This window comes from Phyllostomus discolor, chromosome 5 (assembly GCF_004126475.2).
Source record: "Phyllostomus discolor isolate MPI-MPIP mPhyDis1 chromosome 5, mPhyDis1.pri.v3, whole genome shotgun sequence".
Taxonomy (NCBI): Eukaryota; Metazoa; Chordata; class Mammalia; order Chiroptera; family Phyllostomidae; genus Phyllostomus; species Phyllostomus discolor.
This window is the reverse complement of record NC_040907.2, coordinates 163739585-163764162: the sequence shown is the minus strand read 5'-3', so window position 1 is coordinate 163764162 and position 24578 is coordinate 163739585. Positions and strand designations below refer to the sequence as shown.

General features: G+C 46.7%; 1 protein-coding gene across 23 annotated transcripts in view; it reads left to right on the top strand.

Moving 5' to 3' along the window:
* ABLIM1 (actin binding LIM protein 1) overlaps window positions 1-24578 on the top strand; it is a 266602-nt gene that overhangs the window by 84212 nt on the left and 157812 nt on the right. For 9 of the 23 annotated variants that reach the window (XM_028512007.2, XM_036027342.1, XM_036027357.1 and 6 more), the window contains exon 1: window positions 4032-4358. The exons of 1 other annotated variant lie outside the window; for it this stretch is intronic. In XM_028512007.2, coding sequence (XP_028367808.2) covers window positions 4115-4358 — 244 coding nt within the window. In that variant the 5' untranslated portion in view covers window positions 4032-4114. Of the gene's footprint in view, window positions 1-4029; window positions 4359-24578 lie in introns of those variants that run through there. 13 more of the 23 variants (XM_036027356.1, XM_036027352.1, XM_036027349.1 and 10 more) reach the window with 4 other exon arrangements.

Genomic DNA, 24578 nt, shown 5'->3' with positions numbered 1-24578 from the left:
CCTGTGCTACTGTGCTCAGAGAATCACTGCCTGCTTCGGAGGGACCGGTAAGACCCCTTAAGCATTGGACCCCTTTGCCGAGGAGAGGCCCCAGGTTGACGGTGCAGGTGAAGAGCACGGAACGTTAAGCCTTGCTGGTGGCAGGGAGCAGGCGCAGCTGCTGGAGCAGGAGCACCTCCCATGGGCCAGGCATCCTGGTCAGGATGTCCCACTGTGCCCTCCCACGTAAAACACGGCTGTTTCTCCACGCAGTCTGTTCTGCTCAGCAGCAAAAATCATCCTGAGTATCGTGAGCTGTCGCAGATGTTTTCAATGGGCTTGCTGAGTTCTTTGTTTGCTCATTTCTGATTAAAATAAGAACTGAAAAGCAAGTAGCCCCATGGTCCCTGAGGCAGCCACTGGCTATAAATTCAGACCATTTCCTTAGAAAACTAAATCTTATGAAGATTCAAATGATAAAGGTGGTGATTTTTCTTTCTTAATATTTTTAAACAAGAGGCAGGTAGATCTTAGCAGGTGATTTAAAGGGGGGAGAATGACATTTGTCTGATTAAAAAAAAAGACCCAAGTCATTGCATAGAATAAAATCGAAGAAAAGTCAGAGTTCACTTGTGGAGAATTTCTGTAGGGAATTGACCTGTGACTGGGGAATTAAGAGTGTAATTAAGGCGTCATCCATCCCCTGAGCACTGTGTAGCCCCCAAATACCTGGCTCTGAGGTTGGGGTTCATTTTCTTATTGAGCTTCCATGGTATGCAGGCTCAGGGCCTCTCGATGCGGGTTGAAGTCCTTTGGTGAATTTACTTGATGATGGTTTCTTTTCACCGTGTTTTCATAGAAGAGCTTGTTGTGGTGCAGTGGAACCATTGCTGATAGAATATGCAGGCCGGCGAAACCTTGGGTGGAAGTTAAGCGTTTGTAGCCAGCATTGGCTATGAAGCATAGTGCACTGTGATACCTTGTCGTATAGCCACATAAACTGTCACGAAAACCACCGCTCTGCTTTCTAAGTGCTGCAACTGTACTTTCACGTGGGCTGTGGCAGGGGGCAGCTGTTCACGCAGGAGTGGGAGAAATGGGTCCCACGGTGCTTCTCTGGCGGCCTTCTCCATCCTGCATGTTCATAGCCGCAGTGCTGGCAGTCAGGCAGACAGCGCTGAAAGTATGGTATTAAGATTGGAGGCTTGGTCTCTGCTGGATGGCGACCCTGAACTTGGTGGAAGGGAAGAGTTTAAGAACTGCAGGCGCTTGGAAAGTGGAACTCAGTTCACGGGCGCCCATGGTCACTGCGGGCTCCGACCGCCAAGCACCCAGCGTCTGAACCCTTAACTCTGTCCACCGCCTGAGAAAGGAGTCAGCCCCTTGCATTTACTTGCAGTCAGATTGTCTTTAAAAGCAAGCAGACCTCTGCTATCTCATCAGCCTTCTTTTATGGCTCGCATTTAATGTACTCTATCCTGAGCTAAAAATTGTAACTTATACTAAGCTTACATATAATTCTTTTATTGAAGGTGAATTTACATTTACACAATTACTCCTTAACTGTATATAGGGACCTATAAACTTGTCCGATAATGTGGGGATGGCCCACATAAGTGCTGCTGGTCGGTGCTATAAAGTGCATTTCAGTGGCCGTGCCGGGACAGTTTAGTGGGCAGTGTAGGGACCAAGAAGGCAGAATGGCACAGTCATGGAACAGTCACACTTTGTCGCGTTCAGAAGATGCTGGATTTAAAGAAAATGATCGTCTTCTCTGTCTAATTCTGCGTCTGTGTGTTGTTGGTGTGTACGAGAGCCTGTGTCTCGAGTGTCTGCATCCAGCTTTTTTATATAAACACATGTATGTGCTTCACAGACAAGCCAGGTGAACAAATACGCAGAGAGAATTGCTCATGTTCTCACTCTGCAGAGAGCAGAGCTGTAGGAAGCTAACCACAGGAAGAGGGAATTAATCGTGTAGGGCAGAGGTTCCCACACTACAAGGTTTATTGTAGTGTTTCCACACTAGAATGTTCACAGAAACATTCTAGAAGAACCTAGTGGGTCTTCGATGGGCCTCAGGCACCTGTATTTTTTTGAAAGATTTTATTTATTTATTTCTAGAGAGGGAATGGAGGGAGAAAGAGAGAGAGAGAGAAACATCAATGTGCGGTTGCTGGGGGTCATGGCCTGCAACCCAGGCATGTGCCCTGACTGGGAATCGAACCTGCGACACTTTGGTTTGCAGCCCGAGCTCCATCCACTGAGCTATACCAGCCAGGGCTCAGGCACCTGTATTTTAAACAAATTGGTTTAGAAACCATACTTTGCAAAATGTCAGTAAGATGCCTTCCATTGTGTATCCTAAGGCTCTTCGAAGCAGACACCCAAGAAATAGGACATTTGTAGAGTATTTTCCCTGCTTTGTAAACTAGTTTCAGAGGACAACGTTCAAAGGATTGTTTCTGGGGGCAATGTTGGTACAGGGCTTCATTCCTAAAATTTGAGAACAGAAATTTCACCACGTGACTAAAGTGAAATATGGGGCAGCTCCCATAGTTCCCCTCTCTCCAGCCCCACCCGAGGCTGACGCCTCTGGGACAGAGCGTGCCCCCTCCATTCCCTCTGTGCTTCCCATTGAACTAGGGTCATTCTAGCAAATTCAAAGTCTCTGGTTCTTGACCTCTGTTGTTGAATGCTGCCTTAAAGATAAGGAGCTAGCAGCAATCAAAGTAGGCTACCCTTTCTCTTCTTCAGCTATGTACAGCAGTCTGTCCTTGGGCCCCACCCTCAAAGAATCTCATTTGAGGCTCTGGGGTAGCCCCTCCAATTTTGTATTTGTCCAAAATTTTATAGAAGACTCTTATGTGCCGTGATATTTGGGAACCACTAGACTAGGCTATCTTAGAAGGCCTTCCCAGCTCTATAATTTTATTCTGTTAAAAATATGTAAGGGTTTTAATGAAAAGAAAATGTATTAGACTATGGGGGAGAATGGGGGGAAAGTTACAAGGAATAAGAAGCATAAATGGTAGGTACACATTAGACAGGAGGAGGTTAAGAATAGTATAGGAAATGGAGAAGCCAAAAAACTTATATGTACGACCCATGCACATGAACTAAGAAGGGGGAGAATGTCCGTGGGGGGCGGGGTACAGCATGGAAGGGAATAGAGGGGAGAAAAAATGGGACAACTATAATAATATAATCAATAAAATACATAAATAAACTTTAAAAAAGAATACAATAGCCAATGACAGGAAAAGGAGTATGGGTTTATTCAGCTATGACTTGGGACTGCTGTGTGGCTATAGGCTGTCCCATACTGTACTTGACCTTACTGAGTGGATGTCAGAGGGTAAATGCTTATTACCAGGGCTGATCTTTGTACACCAGCACCCTAATCATGTGAGGGTCCTGATTGCTTGTAAACTTGTGAAACACACAGTTGCCTGTATGGTAATTCTCTCTCCATCATGTGATTCTGCTAGAGTCTTCAATAGCAGGAAACCACAAAACAGCATTAAAGAATATCTTTAGCGTTGGATTAATGGAATGAGGCAGAAAGACATTCACGGCATGAGAGGGAGGGGTTTCCCTCTAGACAATGGGAAGGATTGGTCACCGTGGCCGGGGGCTGGATTTGTTGCTGAGGAACAACAGTTGAAGCGGAAGAACTTGGAGGTCTTGGCTCTGTGAGATCGGAAAAGAAGCTTCAACACGTGAGAACTTGGACTTACTATCCCAACTATTTTGATGTGCATTTTCAATCTATAGCATCTAGTCCTAACTACAGTACTCTTACCTGCTAGGAACATTTGCAGGTGAGTTCTTTCCGATGCTGCAGCTATCTATATCCTTTCTCTCGCTCTGGATGTCAATCTGATATTTGAATGTGCATTCGTGTCTCAGACTGGCGCAGCCTTGGGCTCCCGGTAGCAGCTGTTTTTATGCCCGATCACCTTCGTGTAGGGAGCCCTAAGCTCTTGAGGGTAATCACTTAAATACATCTCCCTTAATCTTCTTTGCTGGGCAGTGAGAAAAGGGAACGGTAAGGAGTCTGGAGAGCTGTGGGGAAGCTCAGCTGCTCGGCAGCCTGGTGTCCATTCCTCATTTCTCTGTAACCCATGCCAAGATGCCTTCTTTGCTTGGTTTGAAGTGCCTGGGGAGATTGTGCGGCTCTGAGAAAAGCAAAGTCGCCTCCTCTGAGACCACCGGCAGCAGGGGCTCCTGCAGGAGGAGGCTGGTTGTCGAGGATGTGAGCATCCCTGGGAGCCCCCGCTCCTCGCACAGGCGTGCTACCGTCACGCACCTGTTGTATCTGCACCCCGATGCCTGCTGCACGTCTGGGCACTTGGCTAGCAACTTGGATCTTCTGGGTGAGTGAGAGAGCCTGCCCTGGACTCTTCGTGCGTTCTCATTGGCTTAGTAATAAAATGCTGTTGAATTCTTCTTCCAAACTGTATTCTTCAAAGGAAACACTATTCTTAATATATAATGAGTGGCAAGGGTGGGAGGAATTTAGCTATAGAGCTAAATTCTGAGGGTATTTTTGTCCATGGTTTTGTAAGCTTGACAACAAATGTATCTCTTTCCAAACTTAGTACTAATAATTGTCAAAATAGGAAGTGTGACAGAAAAGAAAGATCTCTATCAGTAGATGCTGTTCTTTCATGTGATAAAGGATGAATGGGATAGAGATATTCAGGGCGGCAGAAGGGCATGAGTAAAGAATGACCTCAGTAAAAGCCAGGTCTAAATTGTGTCCCTGCCCACGGAAGGCTCGTCGTATGAACTATTTCAAAAGAAAGGGTTTATAATATTGAAAGAACTTGCTGAGGCTTCTTTTCAAAGAAGCTCATTGAAATGTGGTCACTCATCCGTCCACCTGGGAAAGAAGTGGGGAGAGCCCAGTCTGAGGGCAGAGCAATTGCACCTGGGAGTTTTTGGACTCTGACGTGGGAATGGTACCTTTATTCATGATAGTGACACCTACCCAGCTGTTCCCTTCTTGTCCAAATCAGTGCCAAAATGAATACAGAAGGCAGAAGGTTGTTATTACACGTGGTTCCTACGAACATGTGAAGACGAATCAGTTGAGCCAGAAAGCAGAATTTATGCCACCTTTGACAGCTGGAAAGGAGGGCGGGGCTGGATTAAGGTTAGGCAAGGTGAGCTCATGAACCTATACTGGGGCGCTTTGTTTTGTTTTGTTTTTGTACAGTTAATTTTTCACAGCTCTATTGAGATATAATTCCTATACCATCTGATTCACCCATTTGAAGTCTATAAGTCAGTGGTTTCTATATAGTCACTCATATGTGCAACCATCACCACAGTGAATTTTACGATATGTTTATTGTCTCAGAAAGATACTCCGCACCCTGTAGCTATTACCCCACCCCAACCTCTCCATGCCCACCCTCAGCCTTAGGAAACCACTAATCTATTTTTAGTCTTCCAAGATTTCCCTATTCTGGACATTTCATACAAGTTGAAATCATATAAGAGATGGTCATTTGTTTCTGGCTTCTTTCCATTGGCATGTTTTCTAGGCTCACTTACATTACAGCATATATCACTATTTCATTCCTTATTACAATTGAGTAATATCCCATTGCATGGATAGACCACATTTTGTTCATCCATTCTTCAGTTGATGAACTGTCTCTACCTTTTGGCTGTTGTGACTGTTGCTGCCATGAACATTCGTATGCAATTTTTTGTGTGGACATATGTTTTCAGTTCTCTTGGGTACGCACCTAGGAGTGGAATTCCTGGGTTACGTGGTAGCTCTAATGGTTATCCTTGTGAGGAAGCCCCAGACTGTTTTCCAAAGTGGCTACACCATTTTGCATTCCCACCGACAGGGTATAAAGGTTCCAGCGTCTCCACAACCTTGTCAACACTTGTTATCATCTGACTTTTTCATTCCAGCCCTCCTAGTGGGTATGAAATAGTGTTTCATATATGGCTACACTGAGCTTTGACTGGAACAGGGAGGGGCTGGCAGGCAGAGCAGTGCTAAGGCAGGACAGGACAGCAGTCTGGCAGAGCCGATGCTGGCAGTTTCTTGGCTCTCCCACTCTCCAGCAGTCTCTACTTCATACTTTTCAGAGGAGCAAAGAGCGGGGATACAGAGGACATGGCATCTTCCCCTGGCCCTCACGTAAGCTACCCTGGAAGAGCCTTATTCAGAACCAGCTGGCCATGCCTATTGCACGTGAAGGCACCTCTTTCAAATATCAGTTTTGTATGCTGGCAGACACCTAAAATTCCTTTATTGAAGAAAAAAGGTTATTGCACAATTAGTGATAAAAACTAAGCCTTCGATTTTTCCTGGAGCTATTGTGAATGAGTTCGGAGCTTCTACTGAATACTCCTATTGAAAGAGATCAAATCAAACTCTTTGGAATGAGCTGTTGATGCTCCTGAAAGAGATAAGGGCTGCCAGCAGGAGAAAGCAGGAAGTCAGGGAGGAGGAGCAGGTAAATAGCGGCTGAATGAGGGTGTGCTGGACAATGGCTTGTCAGTAGCTTCAATCACTAGAGAACAAGAGAATGAGCAGTTCAAAGCAAGCCCGGGTAAAGGAGCGGGCAACTGTCCCCGAGCTATCCATATCTTAGTGGAGGCAGATAAGGAAATCTGGGGGATTATTTCAGTGTGTCGCTTTGGGGTTGGACATTCCAGACTTTTAAGTCCCAGCTCTTCTACTTAATAAATGTAATATCTCCAGGTCACAGTTTCCCTATCTCTAAGGTGTGCAAAGGAATCCACACCTCATATGATTGCTATGAGCCTAAGCCATAGTTTTCGTCAGGCCCCTGGATGCACAATTTGAGTTGCTTCAAAATCAGTGTGTCAACAACCCAATCCTGCCCAGTTATGGGAAAGAGTGATTGTTCACCTGACTCCCCTCCTAGACTTGAACTGGCTCCTTGGCCCTCAGACAGGCCCACTGACAGGAGCCCTAGAGCTGCTCAGGGCATCTGGTCAACCTGCTGCCCAACACAGGAGAGATGTGGGGGATCACGAGAGAGAGCTCTAAAGAGGAGGCTGGAGTGTCTTGTCCAGACAGTACTGCTGGCCCCAGCTGACCCTAAAAAAGGGACTTAGGTAGTTTTGAGGAAGGTGTGGTCAGGGGCAGAGGCCCTGCTTGCTAAGGTCTAAGGGAAGTATTGATTATGAATATTAAATATCCAGATGCATATCAATATGAAAAGTGTGTGCTATGGTAGCACACACATACACCCACTAAATTTTAGCTCCCAGAAAAACAATAGCCTTGGCCAGGTAGCTCCATCGGTTAGAACATCATCCTGATACACAAAGGTTGTGGGTTTGGCACATACAAGAATCCACCAATGAATGCACTCCCCTCCTTCCTTTCTCTCTCTCAAAACAGAAACAAGAAAATAATGTATTCTTTTTTAAAAAAATAATTATTTCTATTGTTTGCCTTCCACTGCCGTGACACAATAGAGGTCCAGTTTTTGTGCCGCTGGGCCCAGGACTGTAAACACAGCACAGGAAGCGGGATGCCCAGGAAGTCACTCTGTGTGCTCGGAGCATCCTGTTTAGGACAGGTGCTTGGAGGACGCGCGCCCTCCCGCAGCCGTGTGTGTTCCTGTGCTAGCGAAGCTCCCGAGTACTCGGGAGCAGCTCCTGGCAGGACACTCGGGGTTATTTGGCAAAGGCCTCCTGCAGCTGCCAGAAAGACCTCAAGATGCTGCAGCTTCCTGTTGTTGTCTGGGGCTCAGCTCCCGGTTGAGCTGTGCGGGGCTCCGTTGCTTTTCCAAGTGCCCCTTGGTGTGTGTCTCCTTTGTCATGCTCAAGACAGCCCTGGGGAATGGATAGGGAAGGAGTGGGGTTTCCACATTTCAGAGCAAAAAAAAGGAATTGGCAAGAAATTGGGACAGGGGATGAAGTAAATGTATCAGTGAACATAAAAAACAGCTTCTGTACAATGGATGGAACTCTCTCTGATTGTGGGTGAGGACCATTCTAGAATAGCCCTCATTCACCGAGGGCCTGCTATGCTGCGTGCTTTCTAATTTTCCCCACTTATTGTTCCTAATAACAAAGCAAGTGCTACTTGTTTTTAGTTCTCCTTTTACAAATGAGGAAGCAGAGAGAGGCCTAGGCAGTTAAGAAACCTGCCAAAAGTCATATGGGTAGTGAGTGGAAGGGCTGGATTTGGACCCAGGTTGGCCTGATCCCCAAGTTCATGTTCTTAACCATGATGCTGTATGGCCTCACCTAAGGGCAAGTCATCCGTGAGACCTGCTGAGCATGGGCACACGTACATTTGTAAATAGTAGTGCTAATTAAGTGCTTTAGCTAATCGCATTTAAAAATTTGCTTATATAAAATAAACTGTTTCCTGGCTGGTGTGGCTCAATAGATTGAGTGCCAGCTTGTGAACTGAAAGGTCACTGGTTCAATTCCCAGTCAGGGCACCACTGGGGGCGTTGGGGGCATGTGAGACGCAACCAATTGATGTACCTCTGACACATTGATGTTTCTCTCCCTCTCTTTCTCCCTCCCTTCCCCTCTCTCTAAAAGTAAATAAATAAAATCTTTTTAAAAATAAAATAAAATAAATGGTTTGTGCCAGGAAAATTGGCAACCATTTCTTTTCCCTAGTTCATAAATGTAAGTGTCAGCACAGGGTGTTCTCCTGGCCCAGCTTAGATTAAGATTCTGAATCTGTGTTTCTTTCTGTCCTTCTTAGCTTTCAATTCTAGTACAAATGAAAGAGCATATTTAGGGCAATTTCCTTCTTGACAAACAAACAAGAAGAAACTGGCACTGTTGCCAAAAGCCCTAAGGATATCTGGAAAGGCTTCAGTAATTATGTTGTTAGCTGAGTTCAAATCCCAAAGCAGAATGTCCTACACGAGGGACCAGGGACCCCAGGAGACTTGGCAGCATCCTCCCTGGAAGAGCAGGGTGTGTTCCTGAAGATGGAAAGGCGGTGTCGCTCTGGTGCGAGCACCTGCTGTTCAGGACACCCCTCGGGGTTGTCTTCACTTGGGATGGTCTCCCGAGACCCAAATACTCAGATTTACCATATAGCTGAGAGAACAAGAGAACCTCATGGGGTCTGTACATTGTTGTTTCTTTTTAAAACGTTTATTGATTTTAGAGAGAGAGAGAGAGGAAAGAGAAAGAGAGAGATTGTTTTGTTGTTCCACTTATTTACACATTCATTTGTTGATTCTTGTACGTGCTCTGTCTGAGGATCGAACCTGCAACCTTGGTGTATTGGGATGATGTTGAGCTATCCAGCCAGGGCTACATTGTTGTTTAAAGTTCAGTCAACCTGTTTTGTTGTATGTTCAGAACATATAACACTGTACTCCTATAACTTTTCTTTTTATGTTCCTTTTTAATCCTATTTGCTATCACGAATCCCAGCCCCGTAGATCAGACACGAATATCAAAGGGCCAGGAAGGTCTTGGACACTGTGGGCCAAAGGCCAAGAAGGACTCTATTGTCCATGGTTTGATGAGCCTGCTCCTCAAGACTCTATGGAGCTGCCCTATCATGTCTTCCTGGTGGTGTTGAGGGGCTATGGTGGGGAAACACCTTTAACGCTTTGAAAACCTCAGACTCGGCGCGAAGAGTTTGACCCGGCCATGAAGAGTGTGCATCCCGGGGAGATGTGGCACGGAGGGGTGTCTGGCTCTCCTGACTGGCGGCTTGGAGTGGTGGCTGTTCTGAGCACAGAGGAGCCACAGGGACCTGGGGCTCGCAGGGAGACGCACTCCCGTGGCCTCTGCTCCTCCAGCATGCCAGGCCGCCATCGCCACGTCCAGTGTGCCACGGGAACGTGGTCCTCAAAACAGTCATGTCACTTTGACTCTTATCCTAGTGAGGATGGAGATGACAGGTGGAGGACAGTTCCTTCTAAGTCCGGGGAAGACAGAGGAGAGAGATTTGAGATGTCGGCTGTGCGGTCAAGCATTAGAGAGTTTGCATTTTTCTTTGACTTGTAGATGCCAGTAACCCCCATTCACTTCCCAAGGTTTCCTATGACATTCGTTTGGTCACATTTCCCAGAAACATAGTTTTAAGCCCTCGATGGCCAGGCCCTGTCTTTGTATCACATGCATGAACCCACCCCAGACTTCTCGGTCCCCCTGGGCCCTCCCTGTACATGCTGTGCTGCTGCCTGGCGCACCCCTCCTGGTTCCTCAAACAGGATTTAGCTTAAGCTTTCCCCCTTCTGGCCAGGCTCACCCCACATCCCGGCCCCCCTTGCTCTGTGCTTGGCAGCATCCTGCGCACAGCGCTGTTAGAGTGGCCTGTGGCTAAGCCCCTCTCAGTACACTGCCAGTTCCTCTCCAAGGGTCCAGAGGGGGTCACATTCAAGTCTTTGCTCCATCATGGTGGCCGGTGTGGAAATAGGCTGTAAGTGTGTGAGTTCATGAATGAGGGGATGTTTGCAGGAATCGAATCACTACGTTAGAATATAACGGACATAACATTGTCTCCCGGTCTTCAAGTAGCCTGAGGCTTGGAGAAGCAGTGTGGTGTAGTAGGTGAACTCAGTACTGTGGGGTCAGACTACCCTACCAAGTTCAAGGCTCAGCACCGCCCTTTTTAGATGTGTCGCCAGAACACTTGACTTAGTAGCTCTGAGCCTCAGGTTCATCACATGCAAAATGCAGATGATCCTGCCTACGTTGTGGTAATATCACGAGGACTAAAAGAAAGTATAAATGTAAAACAAGAAAATAAACTAGCATTTAGTAGGTTCTCGATAAATATTTCCCTCTTTTCCTCTTCTTCTCCCCACCCCAAACGTGCAAGAAGCTAAATACATGGTTAAGTAATAAATACACATTAGTTTTCCAAGGAAGAAAAGGTGACTTGGGCCTGGTATAGTGAGGGAGAGAGAAAGTAGGACTTGAGCTGGAAAACAGATCAGACTTACCCAAAATGTGTGCAAAAGGAAAATGGCTCAATGATATGGGCACGGGCAGAAAAAAAGCAGAAGACGGGCATTTTTCATGCAGTCCCACTGCCTGCGTCTGCCGGGTCCAGCCTTGTTTTGTTTTGCTTCTTCGTTTGTATTTATTTATTTTCCAGGCCCAGAATGTGCACAAGTAACTGTTTCCCCAGGAAATGTTCCCATCCAATTTACTTACTTCCTTGAGTAACTGTATATGCTGAAATACCCCATTAGTTTTAATTAGGTGTGCTTAAAAGCTCATCTTATTTCAAGTCAGAGGGGAAGGCTGACTTCGTTTATTGTTTGGCATTGTTTTTATCCTGGCTTTAAAATTTTTGATTCTTAGTAAGAGCGGCTAACCTTCACAGAAACCCCTGATTTAGCACCATTTGATCCTAAGGATGCTGGGGTAGGACCCGGGCATATGGTTCGAGACTCCTGTTTACTCAGTGCCTAGGCTGTGAGTCTGGAATGGCCCTGGGCTGGGGGATGCAGGCTGCCCAGGGGGAGGGGGCGGGGCCTGTGTGCAGTTCGTGGAGATGGAGAGGTACCCAGGAGGGCAGTGGCGCTTTCCCAAGGCTCCAGCACAAACCTTCACAAGGCTCCACACCCAGCATGCCTTGCAGGGGTGTCCAACTCTCCGCCTGCGGACTGTATGCAGCCCAGGATGGCTATGAATGCAGCCCAATACAAAATCGTAAATTAAAATCTTTTTTTTGGCTCATCAGTTTTCATTAGTGTTTGTGTATTTAATGTGCGGCCCCAGACAACTCTTCTTCTTCCCGTGTGGCCCAGAGACGCTGAAAGGGTGGACACCCTGCTAGAGAAACCCTTTGTAGAATCCGAGTTCCTGGGACCTTCAAATTTAAATGTCTCGGAACTCTGCATGGCTTATGGGATGCATTAGAATTCTAGATGTTTCTTAAAGAGAGAAACAAAAGTTCGATATCGATACCTTTCCACAGGGAGTGGGGAGTGGGAAACTGAGGCCCAGAAAAGTAAAATGACTTTTCTAAGCTCTCTCATGTAAACTGGAGGTGGAATTTGTTGAAGAACTAGCCTTCTTCCTGTTTAACAAGGCAGAAGAGAAGACTGGAGGGTTATAAAAAAATGTTTGTTTTTAAGTGTGAGGTTCAGCTCAGCTTGAATTTGCCTGCGAAACCTCTCCAGACCTTAGCTTCTCAGGGGCCTTCCGAGCACCACACAGGTACCCGCCCACACCTTGTTGCTCCGTCCTGTTTGTCTGCACAGCTCTCCCTACCAGGTAGTAAGAGTCTTTTTTTTAATGTTTATAGCAGCTTTATTTATAATATCCCATAACTGAAAACAGCTCAAAGGTCCAACAAGTGAGTGGATAAATGGAGTTCCATCCACAGGGTGTAATCCTATTCAATAAACAAGAACAATGTGCTGATACACACCACGTGAATTACTCTCAAAACATTATGTTCAGCAGGACAGCAGTCTCAACGGGCTTTGTTTCTCCAGGGTATAGCACAGTGCGTGGTAAATAAAGGTACTTCATACGGTTTCAAAATTAAGACTATATAATTCACATGCCGTAAAAATATACTACTTTCACACGTGCAGTCCTGTGGGGTTTTTAGTACATTCACAAAGCTGTACCACAGCCATCACCACTGTGTAACTCTAAAGCGTTTTTATCACCCCTGGAAGCAGCCGTGTGCTCTCAGCAGTCACGCCCCAGCCCCTGGTGACTACTGATCTACTTTCTGTCTCTACGGATTTGCTTATTCTGGGCATTTCGTGTAATTGGAATCACACAACATGTGGCCTTTTGAGATTGGCTTCTTTCACAGAGCGTGATGTCATTACGATTCATCTGCATCGTAGCATGTGTTACTACTCCGTTCCTTCTCATGGCCGAACACTGTCCCACTTCCTGGACAGACCACATTCTGTGTCTCCTGCACCAGCTGATGGGCCTGCGGGTTGTGTCTGCTCTGGGGGCCGTATGAACACTGCTGCTCAGAGCTCTGCATGGACTTCTGTTTCCAGTTCTCTTGGGTCTATACCCAGGAGCGGGGTTGCCGGGTCATGTGGCAACCCTATGTTTCACTTTTGGAGGACCTTAAAAATCACTCCCCCGGCGACTACCTTATTTTGCATTAACATTGCACTTAATGCAATTTTAAATTAAGTCAAAGCTATTCCCTGAAAGTGAAATAACCAGTTTTCATTAAAATGAAAAATCCCAAATGTACATTCAGGTCTATTTGCATCCTGTATCTTAATCTTCAAAATGCCTTATTTCCCTACAATGTAAAGGTCTGCAGACACGTTACGTAGAGGAAGGCAGGACCTTTACTGAGACCTTGGTTAGCTGGTTTCTTCATTCCCGCTGCAGGTGCCTCATTATAGCCCCCAAGTCGTGTCTGGTTGCTGGGTAGAGATCTTTTCTCACCCACGTTCCAGAGCCACAGACAGTGACTGAAATGGATCAGAGGACCCAAGGTGTTCTGACCCACAGCACCCAGAAAAATCCAGCTCACGAGGGTTCACATGCAGTTCAGGGGAGAGGGGAAAGTCTCAGGACATAAAGTGGGTCCCCACGGAGCGAAGAGACGGGCTCTCAGAGGAGAGGCGAATGACTGGGGCCGCCGCCAGGACCCAGCCCTCTGGTGTTCTGTCGCTCCTGCTCCGGATCATTCTGTAAGGTCATTGCTGACCTCACTAGAATATTTTGGGGTGTTTAACTTTTGCTCTCCTTGTAGAACAAAGCCCAGTTCTGTTTCATATCACTGTTTTCCCCGAAGTGCTATCATGTGATTCCAGTAGGTAGCTGGATATGTTCATCTGTTATCTTTTCCTCGGGCCAGACGCGTCCCTGAAGGGCACGGTCCAACCCTGTAACCACTTGGTCGCCGGCTCTGCTGCAGGGAAACTGACTACTTTAGTAAATAAGTGCCGAATCGAGTTTTTGACATCATCAGTTGCTCCAACATTATCACTGATGGAAATACTCTGTGCTGTTACTTTGTGCAGTGATACTTAAAATGAGCTTGATCTAGCACATATCATGGTTCAATTGGTCTATTTGAAGAGTTCAAAGAGAATACAAGCAGCTACTTTCAACACATTCGTTGGTTAGTTTCTTTAGATACCCGGAGTGGCCTAACATTCATTTTCTATCTGTAGCAGCTGATGAAAAGATGCTCAACCCAACCAACGTTTTGGAACTCTTGCTGCCTTTGGGGAGGACCACATTCTGCCTGAAGGTTTCCTCTCTCTCTTTGGCTAAATGACAAGCCTTCCTTCCTTCAAACCTGTGTAGCAATTTCTGAGTATCTCTGACTCCAGTCCCCTCCCCCCTCCCTTTCAGAGTTGTTTATGTATCTGTGCTATCTGCCCTACTAGAATGTAAACTTATTGAAGGCTTGACCTGGGCATCTTCGCCCTGTGTACCATTGGGAGCCTCCTAGATGTGAAGTTTTATGTTTTCCAGATGCCCAGTAAATATTTATAGTTAATGAATCAGCAGACATGAATTTCTCTTTATTCTTCCCTGATTTTGCCCATGTTGCTTTTAATTGTGTGATGTTATGGCTTAACACTGTTTTGTGGCTTAGTTGCTTCTGTCTGTGTGCAAATTTAATAGCCGCTGAAGCGTATTGGTGGATGCTTAGCACTCTTAGTGTGTTTTATTCGGGAAGGGAAAATACAGTGTGCGATCCAGATCCAAAACCAAGAAGAATTTAGGTTCTAAATATTTCCCTTCCTGTCTTCTCTCTAATTTTCCCAAACCCCAACACATCCAATATGTATGCAAAGTGTTTTTTTATCTTGCTGGGGAATAGTGAGAAGGGAGGAAGGGGATCAAACCACCTTCCATGCCTCTTTCAAAAATATACCCAACTTGGTGCAGGGTGTATAGCACTGGCCCAAGCTTTAGTTGTATTGCAGCAATGTATAACTGGTTAAAAATGTATAAGGAGAGCCCAGGTACATATGTAAATACGATGGAATATTATTATAAAATGAGTCATTTCTGTAGAGCTTGGTAAATGTCAGGAACCCCATCCTTACCCATAAAGCATCACGGCAGGCTTAAAAGATGCCTGGGGGCATATCCGTCTCTGAGGCAGTTGTTAGCTCCGGCCTCTGTGGCCTGTTAATTCAAGTGGACTCACTCACAGATTTTAAAGGAGGAAGCACTTTAGCACAGAGTGTGTGCAAGCAAATTCCATTGTGTCTGTGCAATCAAAAGATTTGATTAATTATTGATTCTCTTGAGAAAAAATAATGTGTTCTGTCTGGGAGGCATGGCGTTCTCTTCAGAATCTGGCCCTGCAATCCACAGTAGAGGACGACTATTTGAAAGGTATCAGCGGACGGAGACAGATTTTTTTCTTCTTTTTAAGCATAAAAATGAGTGACTGAGATTCTCTTCTGTGTGGCGCTTCCCCTCAGAAGAAGACCCTGAGACGAGAATTCAAGGGCACATCATTTATTTGATCCCGGGAAGCACTGAAAAAAGGATGAAGCTAATAACAGGTGAATTAGCAAGCCAGTTGCCAGTGTGGGCAGCCCAAGCTCAAGGGGCTGAAGACAGCGGAGAGTGTACGGCGGGGGTATCCCAGCCAAGGAACCAGGGGGCGGGAGTATCTGTCTACCACCTGCCCATCTGCCCCTGGTGGGAAGCTGCTTCCAGCTGCATTCACTCACTCATTGTGATGTTTCTAGTTGCCCGGCTTGCTGCTCAGGCATCCTGGTGTCCGTGTACAGGTGAATGCCAAGGAGATGTGAACGATCGAAGGGGGAGGAACATACACACAGTACACAAGCACGCCGGGAGCGCTCCTAGGAACCCGGGAAATGCCGGGCAGCCAGCCGGGCCTCGGGAAGCCTAGAATTCCGGGCTGCTCCAGGACCGCCAGGGCAGGGTTGGGGAATGTCCTATTGTCCTCCCTTCCAGTTGGCCTCCTCTGACACACTACCCCTTGGAATTCTGGTATCTGCCTGTCTCTGCAAGACTGCCCCCAGGCTGGCCTGACTTGATCTTTTTAATATGTATAAGTCCCTGCCACCGACTGGGACTTTTCTCTGTGTCTTTTAGTGTAAAGGCCCAGGCACGAAAACCTAACTGGCCCAGCCCATCTTTTCCAAGATATGAATTATGGTAGGATATAAAATATAAACCCTCTGATGTATGGTTTCCTCTGGTCCCCCGAGTCTACTAACAATTCGGTCAGCCGTAGCCAAGGCAAGAAGTCGTATGGCTCGGCGCCCACTCAGAAGAGGGGTAGATGGGGTCAGAAGAAGGATGGAGGGGACAAGGTACCCCCAAGGCCTACCGTTACACCTGGGCAAGACCCTGTGTTGATAAATAAGTCTTGTCATGAAGAATTCCAAGGTATTTTTATAAATATGAAGGCTAAATAACTAGAAAGAAAAAATAAAACCCTCTGTAGCTATCCTTAGGACCAGCGTAACATCCTTCTTGCATTCAGCAACCTCTCTGGAGGAGAGATGTTATGGAAATCCTAGACATAAATAAATGAGCAACAATTTTGGCTCTTGCACTAAGAATCTGGATGTAATCAGTACAAAGGGAAAAGTGTGTCATCTCCCTTTTCTTAAAGAAACCCCGGAGATACAGTTGCCTTGTGATGCCCTTTGCGTGCCCAAGTCCAAGGAACAGGAGTTGAAGCATGAAAGCAGTATCATCTCTCTAAGGCTTAGAGTCTAAGCAAAGATGAAGCAACCGGGTGACGTGATTCGAGACCATCTGTGACACGTGTAGAGTGAGCACCCTGGACAGCCCGGCGCGCACCACTCGCCCTGCCGCGAAATCAGGGGCAGCAGCTCTCTCGTGCTTCTCTCCTGCCCACCTCCTGGTTTTCATTGGTAAAATGTTGGTTTCTTCTTGTTCCCCACTTTCTTTGTTCCGAACGTTGCCATTCTCTCCCATCCCCCTAAGGCGGCAGTTGAGATATCCATTTCATAGTTCATAGAATTCACTGCTTCTTACTTGTCCTTTTACTACAGTGGTTGCACGCCTGAGTTTATTTTGTCTTATCTCTGAAAGGGCTAGATGTTGCTGCCATGATTTCCTATGGAGGGTTCGTGGTGTCGTATTCCTGAGCACCTTTTGGGTTGTGTGGTTTGTCATTGCCTTTACGTCTGATCAGCATTTGGGCTGGGTGTCAGGTTCCTGGGACACGCGCTTCCATTCCCTCAAGGCTTCTGGGTACGGCTGCACTGTCTTCTGTGCCTCAGTGTCGCCATTCACGAGTCTGAAGTCAGCCTGAGTTTGTTTGTTTTCTTTTTACGGGTGACAGGTCTTTTCTGTCTGGATATGTAGAGAGCATGATGTCCTTTGGAATCCCAAAGCTTACGCTGGAACTTAGAGCTGGCATTCTGTATCCGATTTTGCCAAAGTACTATCTATCCCTACGCTCTTTAAATCTACAAGTTGAAACCTATCTTCATTTCAGGGAAATTCACGTGTGTTAGATCTTTGAGTACTTCTTCTGCCGCTTAGGTTCTTTACGTCTAGGACAGGAGTTATTTTGCATTCCTTTTCTTTTTTTTCTCTCCTCGGTGTCTTTCATTATTTTAGGCTCTTCCCTCTGCATGCATTGAGATTATCTCAAACTTCGTTCCGTATTAGGGATTAGATCGTTCCTGTGTCTGTTCTGTTCTTAGATGTTTCAGTTATTACTATTGTAACTGTCTTTCTTGTTCTCGGCTTTTATGTCTCATTTTGATAACCTTTTTCTTCATCGCATTCTGTTGTGTCATTACCTCCCCCTCGAACTCTTTAATTTCATCACTAACTGAGCGTTCTGCATCTCTGGCTACTCCCTTTCACTGTAGTCACCGCACAGAAGCCAAAAAGATCTGCGGACATGACAGTCAGATCCTGAGCTCTCCCTGGGTCTTCCCACCTCACTCACAGTAAAAGCCAAGGTTTTGTAATGAATGACCCTCCGGGCCCGACCCTCCTCGCCTCTCTCAGCCACTCCTGCCCTCACATGCCTCAGCCCGTTGGCCTTCTCACTGCCTGGAGAAGACCCCAGGGGAGCTCCCACCTCAGGGTCTCTGTTCTGATTGTCACTCTGTCTCGGACCCTCTTGCCTCAGATACCCACACGGCTTATTCTCCCCCTGCCTTCAGGTGTACTCACATGGCACCCCAGTCACTCACTTCAAACCACGCTCCTCCCCCAGCACTCTCTGTGCCCCCCTCCACATGGACTCTTCTTCCCAGGGTTCATTTACCACTTTCTATCTGACTTCGTTGTAAAGTGATGAAGCAGTGAGCAACTAAATAATAACAGTCATCATTACCCTTCCTCGCACCCCTTCTTGGCACCAGGTGCTTTGATTTCATACAGAGTGTCTCTCATCCTCACCCCATTCTGGGTCCACAGTTTACAGGGCCCAGTGCAAGAGAAAATGGGGGCGCCTTATTTGATCACAGTGCAGGGATGAAGCACCATTAAAGGTGCTAAAATATAAAGTTGTCGTCCTAAATCATGTTTTAAATTATTAACATGATGGTTAAATTATTAACAAATTATTGCATGTTTACACTGTGCAGGGCCCCATTAAATAAAAGATAAAATTATTTAACTCACGCGTGGAGTCACTGAGATGACACAGCGTATGTTTCAGAGATCGTGGGTACACACGTGTTTCATTCTCTACCACGCCCTTCCGACACTGTACCTTTGGCCTCCTGGCGAGGGAGGAAGGACCGACAGGAAAGGCGAAGTGCGTTTCCGTATCTTTTCCTTTCCTCTGTATCGTCATTTTTAGTGGAAGTGGTTGGCTAATGCAGGAAGTAACGCGGGTAAGAGAAGGTATGATACACTTCCTCGGTTGTTCGTGTTTCCTAGAACACCGCTGGCTTCTCTGTGCATTCGAAGCAAGCGTTCTGGTTTGAAGGAGACGGACCTGTCATCACCCCTGTTTATTCAGTCGCAGGTGGAAAACCCTCCCCTCCGGGTCTCCCTGAACTCCCACGCATCGTGGGTCCCCTGGAATTCTGTGCTCACTGGGCATCACAAACACTGTACGTGCATGGGCAGCAGGAATAACATACAGCAGGACACACATGTTGCACGTATCTTGTACCCATTGTCCCATTAGCCTTCACATATAAAACACAAGTTCGAAGATAAAATTATTACAGATTTCAATGTGTCAACAGCAAAGTACTAAACCGAATGGAGGGCCCTTCCGAGCACCTAGCCCCGTGCAACCACACAGGGTGCTTGTCCGTGAAGCCAGCCTTGTCCGCTACACAACTCCCAAGTGGAACACACCATTACCAATCACAGATGAGACTGCTGAAACACACACCCAGGAAAAATAGACTGCCCCAGGGCCCCCAGCCTGAGGCCGAGCCAGAATTTCAGATGCTGCTCGTGCCTGACCTGGCTGCCTGTGGGGCCAGGTGGCAAATGGACTAACCACTAGGTGGGAGGTAAGACACTAGGCTTTTGACCTACTTCTAAGTAGCTGTGTGACCTTGGACAAGCCTGCCTTAGGACTTTAGTTTCCATGTTACACGTGCATAAAATCAGTGCCCATTTTCTCATACAGGGTATAGTTTTTCACAAACCAGACTAGAGTATTGGTTGCATGATCCCTTTTCTCTTTGTACGAAGAACTAAGAAAAGTCACTGAGGCATGTGGTGGTGACAATGACACCTTCCTGTGGAAACAAATGCGGTAATGGCTATGCACGTGAATGCATCCTTTGGCCTGTCCCTCAGATGATGGCTGAAGTGTCCAAGGAAGATGAGAGAGACCTTATTTTCTGGGAGAGTGCCGGGGCATAATCAGCGCTGTAAGGCTGAATGAGGAGAGCAAATGAAGGCTTTGTAAACCTTGCAAAAATGCTGGGACTGTCCCCAACCCCCAAAAAAATTTTTAAAAAAGGTTTTATTTATTTTTAGAGAGGGAAGGGAGGGAGAAAGAGAGAGAGAGAAAGATCAATGTGCAGTTGCTGGGGGTCATGGCCTGCAACCCAGGCATGTACCCTGACTGGGAATTGAACCTGCGACACTTTGGTTCTCAGCCCACACTCAATCCACTGAGCTACGCCAGCCAGGGCTCCCCCCGCCAAAATTTTAATTGTCCCTCTACATAGACCAGAGGAATGGTACTCCTTGAGAAGGATTAGTCACGATGGATGATTGGCACATGTCTTAGAAGACTTGATACGGGGGCCTAGGGACACCGCCTTCTCCTGTCTGGCCAGCAATAAGCCCAGCAGGCCAAGGCGATGCTGTCCACCTGGCAGGCCTTTTATAAGAAGTCCAAGAACTAATGAAGGATGAGGAACCTGGAGAGAAGATTGTTTTACACTGACATGGCAAAAATGCAACACTTCCAATGTGCCAGGTCCCTTGGAAATGCCAACGAAGTCAATGTATTGAGTGCATCTTGACTCAAATAGTGAGTGTGTGTGGTTGGGAAAGGGGAAGGGGAGGCCCCTTCAGGACCCTGGGAGACGGGAAGGCTCAACAAAGCAAAAGGGGGGGCGTCTGTGGCTTTAAATTCTAATAAAGCAGACTCTGCTTGTGTGTAACGTCTAATAATATTGCCTCACCCGGTTGTTACAAGGATTAAATGAGGCAATAAAGGTGAAGAGGCTAGCACGGCGGCTGACACGTAATGAGCCCTCTGTACGTGATGACGGAGTGGTAGTAAGGGGACTTCATGAAGCAGCTTCTTCGGCTTCCTTTCTCTCCAAGGTGAACTGTTTATTGGTTTGCATCTGAGCAAATGTTTTCAAGCAACCACTACATTGATTTATACACGTGACTGAATGTATTTTTAATTTGGTTAAGTCAGGTTCTCAAATCAGTCTATTTGACAATAAAAATGAGTACTTGTCTAATGTTTTGACTTGCTGTGGTAAGCTGGAGACATTAATCCCTTAGTAGTCATCAAATATTGCATTCCTTCTTTGTGTCTATTATTATGTGACGGAGATATTCACGCGTGATACCTTCCTACAGAGAGCCCACAATCTCTTGCAAAAATAGATGTGCACACCCTTCATTGCTGTATCCTCTTAGCCTTCATTAGTTCTTGGCCTTTTCAAGGTTGGTAAATAGCATCATCATCTTGGCCTGTTGGGCTCATCCTTGGCTGGGCAGTAAAGAACATTGGTGACATTTAAATGCCAGAAGGATGGGTGTGTTGTGAGGGGAGGCACAAGCATTTCTAGATGACAGACAGTGACCATTTTTCTATTCTGATAACTGTATTTCTACATAGAAAATATTTTTAAAGGATAAAGCTAATAGTACACTTTTAAAAAATGGCCTTTCCAAAATCGTTCGGAGCTATTTCTGTACTTATGAACTTCTCCTGTACCTGAAATTAGGCTAAAGTTGGTGGAACTTTCATTACTATCAAAAGGTTCTTTGAATTCTGATTAATAGGTTCCAGTACACTTGTAAGAAAACGGCTTGGTTTATGCACTATACTGTCCAACCTTAAGTGGGTTATTCATAGGGAACATTCAATGTACCTCAGTAAAGTTTTGTCATTCTCTCAAGCTGCAACCTATTACTCAGAAGCGACTTCTGAGAAGGACCATGCTGGAGTTTTGGACACAAATCTAAAATAATTCTATTATATTTTAAGAACTCATGGAAAAGAACTCTGCTGGACATCGATTCTGTGAGATTCACATGGAAAAAATCCTAAGAATTCTCGGTTCAGGACCAGAGAGTTAGCAGGATCAAGCGGGCTCAGACATTTCAGACTTTGTCCCAGACTGCAGGCAACTCGGGAACCATCACCTCCAGTAAACTTCAGTAAGACCGCAGTGACTGCCGGGATGTTTGTAAATCTCACGTTCATTCACCTCCTGTTTCTCGGGCCAGGGGTCCTCAGTCACCTAAGGAGCCGGCTGCAGTGTGCACTTCGTCTCCAGAGACTCCGAGGCATCAGACCTCGGCTGGGGGCCGGGGGTCTGCACTGAAAGCCCCCCTAGCATTTCCATCCCTGGAGGTCTGCACACTGTGCTCTGGGGAGTCCAGAAGAGGGTGAAACCATCCTCGCCTTCGCAGCGCTCACAGCCTAGTTGTGGACCCAAAGCTGTTGCTACAGGAGGATAAACCAGTCGGCCCTTGCCGCTTAACCTGCTGTGTGTGAGATGTGTGTGGCGGCTGTCATTTTGTTCTCTTACCCAGAGAAATATCTAGATAGACTAACAAGCGTAGACGCTTCCTGGGCCTGTTAGAAACTGGGCATGCGCACACCGACACAACTCAGTGTGGAGGGAGGAGGTGATGTCATTGGAGACAGATCATGGTGGACTTTGGAACTGATAGTCAGGTTTAAGACTAACCACACCACTGCCAAGGCTCAGCCTCCTCCGTGTGGCCTTCCGCGCTCCCCGTGACCACCACCCCGGCTTTAGCTTGACCTCCTCCCTGTATGCCGAGAATAATGAGCTGCTTGATGCCGTCTCGTCCCATGACATCCACTCGGAGTGATCATCCCCCCTTTCTAGCTTGGCAGCCCTTACTCGCCCTCCCCTGCTGGAGGCCTCTCCTGGCTTCCTGTCGGGCTCCGTGCCTTCCTAATTTCCTCCTTCTGTCTTAGCCCCTTCCTAATTTCCTTGAGGATATTTGCACGTATGCATTCCCTGCACTAGATGGTAAGCCAGTCCAGGACATTGCTTTCTTCTTGTTTTATTTTTAGAGAATAGATTTTTTGAAAAAGATTTTATTTACTTAGTTTTAGAGGTGAGGGGGGAAGGAAGAGAAACAGAGGGACAGAAACAGTCGCCTCTCTCACGCTCCCCACTGGGTACCTGGCCCGCAACCCAGGCACATGCCCTGACTGGGACCAGAACCAGCAACCTTTCAGTCCTCAGGCCAGCGCTCAGTCCACTGAGCCACACCAGCCAGGCCTCTTCTTGTTTTTTAAGCTGCCAACCCAGAACTTGGCATACAGTGGATGCTCCACAAATGTCTCCATGAGATTGATCGATGTAAACATTAAACAGAAAGCAAACAAGGAACTCATTCTTGAGTTTGCTTTTAGCTGACTTCTGCTGGAAAGGATGTGGAGGGCTGTTTTGCCAATGAGTCCAAAGGTGTGGAGGGACGATACCCGGAAACCTGGGGTCCTCGGCCAGAGAGGGGTCCCGAACTTGCTGCCCTACAGGTGCACAAGCAGTAGGGGATCCCTGGCTCCCGTGAAGAGGCAGAGCCCCGAGGAAGTGGGCTCCGTCAGGTTGTTTGTTTTCAGGTTGTAACGTTTCTCTCTTCCTTGGCAGGGCTTCCAGTGAAATGACGTGCTCTTGGAGTCGCGCCAAGAGTGGCTGTATGCTCACCGAGCTTTTCTCTCTGACAAAATGGTTTCTGTCCTCAGGTCACTTGTGGGCAACCGTTGCTTCATCTTGTGAGTGACTGAAAAGGCATGAGCCAGCTTGGGAAATAAAACAACAAGTAAATCAGGAGTTGGTGTTTATATTATGGTTTTATCTCATCCGAGTGGAATGAGATTAAGTTCTTTGGAAACCCTCTCTAAGAAATAAGAATGAAGTGTCCTGCCATCTTATGAACTGTAAATTTCTCCTTGTTTCCTTGATTTATGGCGCTGGGCCCTGTGTAGCTTTAACTGTAAAGCAGAAAATATCTACGCTGCTTCTGAAAGCTCTGAACTATTCGGCCCCAGGCGAGGAGACGCAAACAATTTGGTTTTACTCTCCCGCATTCCAAAAATAACTTCAGTAATACCCTCTTTGGTTATCTTGAAAGTGCAGAGTGGATGCTTTTATCCTAAAGTAGCAGTGTCTGATTGTCGGGGGAACTTTAGCCAGATGACTGTTATTTAGCAACTAAACGCTGGTGACTCATTCACTCTGACTGTGGTACAGGAAAATTCTTTCCATGGAAAACACAGGAGGGGGGAAACCTCTCCGAGCCTCCATGTAGTATTTTCCTTTAGAAAAGGCTGCTGTAGAAATGAATAGGCACCAGCGCTGCCAGAGGGCCTTGGTAAACCAGGGGTTCTGGTCATTGAGCCACAAAGGTATACAGGTAGGTGCAGAATTGTAGTAAGGAGCCTGTTTAGTTAATAGACTTAAATCTCAGGATGCAAAATCGCCATCCCGAGTGAAAGAGAGATTGAACTAATCTCATGTGTGATTGGGTTCGGGGTAGAAACCTAATGGCATTTTACTGTCACATTCCATTAGTGACAGAGGGAGAGGGAGGGAGGGAAGGGAGGCTGGAACACTGTCCCCTTGGCTTTGAGCTGAATAACACGACCTCCTTGGAGAGAAGTGCCTAAGTGAGGTACTAATCTATATATGCAGCAAAAAATACAATCAAATCAATTCACCTGCTAGGCTCACAGAACCAAATGCACTCGGGCTCTCTGAGGTTAATTTTGCTGGTCAGCATCTCCTAAGGGCTCTGAGGGTGACTAGGAGTGGGAGCAGCCAACAAGTGCTGTTTCGGCCATGAAGACTTGGGCATGGGAAGGGCTGGTCCCCTCCGTACCCCTCACCCTGCCCATCCCTCTGGACAGGAGGCCGGACGTGTTGCTCTCAGGCTTGGCTCCCGCTTATGAATGGAGGGTAGAGAGGCTGCGTGAAGGCTCTCCAGTGCTTCTGCCCCAGCTGGCTGCTGCC